This window comes from Bidens hawaiensis, unplaced genomic scaffold, assembly GCF_021521415.1.
Source record: "Bidens hawaiensis isolate Kalapana, Puna unplaced genomic scaffold, B.hawaiensis_p1.1 tig00029296_1, whole genome shotgun sequence".
Lineage (NCBI taxonomy): Eukaryota > Viridiplantae > Streptophyta > Magnoliopsida > Asterales > Asteraceae > Bidens > Bidens hawaiensis.
In genome coordinates this window covers 275,579-281,672 of record NW_027494831.1, presented here as the reverse complement: position 1 = coordinate 281,672, position 6,094 = coordinate 275,579, and the positions used below count along the sequence as shown (strand labels likewise).

Below are 6,094 nucleotides of genomic sequence, written 5' to 3'. Positions count from 1 at the left end.
TTCAGCTTCCCCATCTGTTATTGTGATTGGTAGTGGCTTTGCTGGCATATCTGCTGCTCGTGCACTTCACGATGCTTCATTTCAGGTACTCTAAACTTTAAAATAACATATTTTCTTCAGTTATTCTGATGACTATAATATAATATATATTATGTAGTGTCACAATTATAAAAAAGAGCCACCTGTTGTCATTGTTGGCATGTCTTTTCAGGTTACCGTGCTTGAATCACGTAACAGAATTGGTGGTCGAGTTTGTACGGATTACTCATTTGGTTTTCCTGTGGACTTAGGTGCATCATGGTGAGAAAAGGCTTCATACACTCCACTATTTGCAATATGCATAATACCATCTTAAGAATTGTTTAATAATATTTTACATTGATGTTAAATTTTGCAGGTTGCATGGGGTTGGTAATGAAAATCCTTTGGCACCAGTTATTGGAAGACTTGGACTGCCTTTATACCGGACCAGTGGTGACAACTCAGTGTTATATGACCATGATTTGGAGAGGTAACAAAGTTCATTTTTTTAGTATTTAGTGTACGTTGTTAAGTCTATTTAAAGTTTGATCGCATGATTAGGGGTGTGCAAGCAACCGAAAAAATCGATCCAAAACCAAAAAAAACGAACCGAAACAAAAACCGACGGTTTGGTTTATATGTTTTTGTAAAAACCGAACTTATGTTTTGCCTTTTAAAACCTGAAGTTTTGGTTTTTGGTTTGGTTTTAGCCTAAAACCACACCGAACCGCGCCACTCACACCCCTTCGCATAGTAGTATTAGCCAATCGTGTGTTTTAAGCATTACAGAAGCAAAATAATATGCTTGTTACAACTTTGTCCCTTTTTTTTCTTCTGAATAACTAATTCTAATGCTGTGAAAGACCTTTATGAGTTTTTTAATTAATAAACATAAAGTTCATAATTTTGCTCTTTGTTGATGAATTGCTTTAAATATCTTTAATGTTCGTCACTTCTTCAGCTATGCTTTGTTTGATATGGATGGAAATCAAGTTCCTCAAGAATTAGTCTCACAGGTTGGAAAAACATTCGAGGCCATATTGGAAGAGGTATGCATTCTCTCTACTCTTATGTTTATTTTCTTCAGAAGAAAAATGAAAAAAGGTTATATTATATTATTATATGTAACTTCGGTTTTGCCTTTTGTTTATTTTGTTCATTATTGTTTTCTTCATGGTTGCAGACTAATAAAGTGAGGGAAGGAATTACTGAAGACATGTCTATACTGCAAGCAATATCAATTGTGGTAGAAAGAAACCCAAAACTAAGGTATGTTTATCTATTTTATTGTCTCCAGAGTTGTAAATAATTAGTTCTCATATATTTATATTTATTTTTTGTTGTTATAGGCTGGAGGGGCTTCCTTATAAGGTGTTACAGTGGTACTTGTGTAGAATGGAAGGCTGGTTTGCTGCAGATGCTGAAACCATATCTCTTAAATCCTGGGATAAGGCATGTTCTTTATTTATTTATTTTTTTTATCATAAGCACATCTTTATTGTTTTGAAATATGTTATAATTTGGAGCTGAACATATTTCAATAGTCATTATAATGCATATTGTGTTCTTTTAATTGAGCAGGAAGAATTGCTTCCTGGTGGGCATGGGCTTATGGTGCGGGGTTATAGTCCGGTTATAAACACACTTGCCAAAGGCCTCGACATCCGATTAGGTCACAGGTAAGACGTAATCTCTCGGGTATGTAAACGAACGGAATGAACACAAACAGGGCATGTTGTATTAGTTTGTTTAACTTTAACTAACAAACGATCGAACATGAACAATTAAACTGGTTTTCTGGTTCATGTTCGTTCGTTAAGACGTTTGTACAAAGCAGTTCATGAACGTAAACCAATGAACGTAACTTCACATAGTTGAAAACATAACTGCTCAAACACTAACTTAAATAAACGTGAGAAACAATCTGTTGGGATTAAAAAATAACTAAACTATACTAACTTTCAGTGGTTGATATTTTAATTTCATAAACCAAGACTAAATCGTAATAAGCCTAAAAAATTTAAATGAATATATAAACAAACTTACAGGCATAAACTAACGATGATAAATGAACGAACATAAACAAGCTTAAATGAACGTTCACGAACTGACGAACATGAACAAAAATATTGTTCATGTTTATCCATTTATTAAAGAAACGGACATATACGAACTTCCCACCAAACGGTTCACCAACCTGTATCTTAATTTTTTTTATCTGCCCAATTTGAGATGGAACACAGCCAAATCGATCTGTTTGTATGGAAAGGGACCAAATTGGCACTTTTATTTAAAAAGACGAATCTTTTTACTAAATTGTTTGGTGACCTTTAACTTACATCTTTTTTGTCCTATTCACAAAGGGTTACAAAGATTAACAGGCGTAAAAACGGTGTGAAGGTAACTATTGAAAACGGGACCACATTTTTTGCTGACGCCGCCGTTATTGCGGTACCACTCGCTGTTTTAAAGTCAAATTTAATTAAATTTGAACCAAGACTGCCCCAGTGGAAAGAACAAGCCATTGCTGACCTCGGAGTGGGAATTGAGAACAAAATAATATTGCATTTTGACCGAGTTTTCTGGCCAAATGTTGAGTTTTTAGGAGTAGTTTCAGAGACTTCTTATGGATGTAGTTACTTTCTTAATCTTCACAAGGCGACAGGTCACCCTGTGTTAGTTTATATGCCTGCAGGACAGCTGGCGAAAGACATTGAGAAATTATCCGATGAAGCTGCTTCTAATTTTGCTTTTGTACATCTCAAAAAGATTCTTCCTGATGCTTCTACCCCTGTAATATCTCTTTCCTGTTGCTTACTTTCATTATACTAATCATATTTTTAAATTCAGTTTTCTATTTTAAAAATCAGTTTTCTAAAAGGAAAAAGATAATGACTTTATTTATAACAAGTATGTCATGTTTTACATGATTAAGTCTTCAATTTATAAAATAAAATAAAAAAACAGGTTGATTTTTTAGATCAAGTCTCTATACTTTATATTAACTTTAAAGTACCGTTAGTTTAAGTTTTACATGATTAATATTTTTTGGATTTGACCGAGAACAGTTTAGGATGCTGCATGCATTATACTTTTCTTTTGGAGAAAGATAATTAGATTGTTATATTATTATTACTAGGATAGAGCCCGTGTGATACACAGGTTGTTAAAAAGTAAAATAAAAATGTTAAATTTAATAATATACATATTAACATATCTTATGGATTCATAAGATATAAATAATTTACTAAAATACATAGATTAGTAAGATAAATTTGTATTTGCATTTTAAAAGTAATAAAATGGAATGTTGTGAATTTATAGCAATTAAGAAAAAGAGAAGACTAACATTAATTAATCTTAGTTGAGTTGGTAAGCCATAAATATTTTAGAAGTAAGGTATTGAGTTCAATTCTTATTAACAACTTTTTTTTTCATTTTATCATTCATGAAGGAAAAATTGTAAAAATGGAAACTTGTACACTTGGAGTCTATGTGAAGGGTCTAATTGAATGACAAATGGAAAAATTATGTTGCTTTAATATATAGGTAGATTTAAGTTAAATGCTACTAATTATTTTTTGTGAAAAAATTATACTGGCCCACATTGAATAAAAATATGTCTAGTTTGGTAAATTAAGCATGTGTTTTATTGTGTAATCAAAATTTAAACATTTCTGTTTTATCGTGTAATCAAAATTTGAACATTTTGGTTTGACTGTTTGACCCGGTTGAGATTAGATGCAGCTCAAGTTTTGATTAGCTCTAGAGGTGTGGATGGTTTGGTTTGGGTCGGTGTTGGGCTAAAACCAAACCAAAACCGAAACTTTGGTTTTTAGAATTTTGAAACTGTTCACTTTCGATTTTTTGGTTTCGGTTTTTTCGGTTTTGCTTTAGAGCTCGAAAATTTTAAGCCGAAATAAAAAGTTTGCCGAAAATAATGAATTTAGGTATAAATAATTTTGATATTTATTAACTAATTGATTATTATACATTTGGCCAAAAATATTTGAGTTACATATTTATTAAGTTCTTGTAGATTATTTCAAATAAATAATAAAAAACAAAAGTATAGTCTTAGAAATCCGGTCAGGTTTTTTCTGTTTTTATTACATGCAAAACCAAACCGAACCATAAGTTCGGTTTTTATAAAAACATAAAACCAAATCGTCGGTCTTTGTTTCTGTTTGGATTTTTTGGGTTCGGATCGCTTTTTTCTGTTTCTTGCACACCCCTAATTAGCTCTGGTAGACCACGGAATCTTAATATGGCTTCTTATTAAAAAAATGCAGATTCAACATCTCGTTTCTCGTTGGGGTAGTGATGTGAACTCACTCGGGTCATATAGCTACGATGCAGTAGGAAAACCCCATGATCTGTACGAAAAGCTAAGGATCCCGGTTGACAACTTATTCTTTGCAGGGGAAGCAACAAGTGCCGACTACCCTGGCTCGGTGCATGGTGCATACCACACTGGTCAGATGGCTGCAGAGGACTGCAGAATGCGCGTTCAAGGGTACGGTGAGCTTGATCTTCTCCACCCGGCTATGGGTGGCGAGGACGCCCCTGCTTCTGTCCCGTTGTTGATATCGCGTATCTAAATCCTGGTAGAGATTTGGTGTGGTAAAAGGAGGTTTAATATTATGGACATAGTCTATGTGAGTAATGAGTGTGGATGGTTTTTATTGTGGAATGGTTTGAACTTTTGAGACTTGGAACCTGCTAGTATGTTTATAATGCAATAATGAACTTGGTGGTGTGTTTAATTTTGGATTTTGTATTCTGGCATGTTGGCATATAGTCATCTAGCTGTCTTTGGGTGCTCTGCGTGTCGTGGGCTGGCAAATTGGGCACCTATTTAAACACGATAAACGATAAGCCCTGTTTAGCCAAAAAAAAAAAAAAAACACTATACAATTTTATACCTTTTTTAAATAATCAAAATTAGGAGGCTAGAGTTTTTCTAAAAGTTAAAGTTATTGTTTTTGAAGTTGTTGTCAGTTTGAGAAAAATATTGATTTTAGTAACTGAGAAAAAGGAATATTCTCATAAAGTTATTTCTAAAAGTTAAAAACTTTTTGAAGTTGTTGTCAATTTGTCATACCTTTAATTCAAAATTTTATTCTTATCTTATAACATTTATATTTATAATTATATCTATATCCATATTTTAATTTTTATTCCTATACCCATTTATGAAATGTAGTTAAAATAGACAATTAACTGGTGAAACGTATCAAAATAAAATTTACTTCTAATTTTTTTTATTATTAAACATCGACTAAATAAACCGTTTAGAAAATGGCATTGGATTGTTTTTGACACCAAGTGAATTTAGACGTAATAAAGCTTTCAAAGAGCGTTCAGGTTAGCATGTTTCATTTAAAGATGTCGTGTGACACGTTTTTAGGTTGTCTCATTACCAATATAAGATGCATTTGTTGCCTAAAAATTTGACAAATTACTTGTCAATAGCTCATTAAATAAAAATTAAAAACTGAATAATATTTATTAGTGAAAATAAATACATGATTATTTTGGTATGTTTTACATATTGTGAATACTTTTATTAGTGAATATTCTCATAAAGTTATTTCTAAATGTAAAAAAGATTAACAAAAATCTTAACGAAGTTGTCATACCTATAATTCAAAATTTTATTCATATAATGTATATATTTGTATTTGTATTTTGCTTATATTTACTTATATATCTACATTAATATTATCTTGTCAAAAACTATCCAAATAAACATTGATATTTGATTTTTTACTGATAAACATTGACTAAATAGACCGTTCATGAAACGTTACTAACTTCTTTTTGACACCGAGTGAACAATAGACCAGCCACTTGACAAATTGAAAACGTGTTACTTGGAAATTTTAGGTATGACAACACTTTCAAAAAATGTTCTGGTCAATATATTTCACTAAAAGACGCCACATGATAGGTTTTCAGATTACCACGTTACCCATATAAGATACATTTGATGCCCAAAACATGTCATTTGTCAACGGTTCATTTGGCTTGAAACCCTAGCAGATACGGTTGCTGAGCTCACTTGGCTTGA

At 32.1% G+C, this 6,094-nt stretch overlaps 1 protein-coding gene across 1 annotated transcript; it reads left to right on the top strand.

The window, feature by feature from the left end:
* Window positions 1-7: 7 nt before the first annotated feature.
* On the top strand, window positions 8-4,640 carry LOC143578569 (polyamine oxidase 2-like; the record flags this gene model as incomplete). Its single annotated transcript, XM_077062107.1, has 9 exons — window positions 8-85; window positions 212-300; window positions 398-511; window positions 983-1,070; window positions 1,205-1,290; window positions 1,371-1,473; window positions 1,603-1,700; window positions 2,385-2,814; window positions 4,314-4,640. Coding segments are annotated over 9 exons (1,395 nt in total), but the record flags the coding sequence as incomplete, so codon positions are not given.
* Window positions 4,641-6,094: the final 1,454 nt, after the last annotated feature.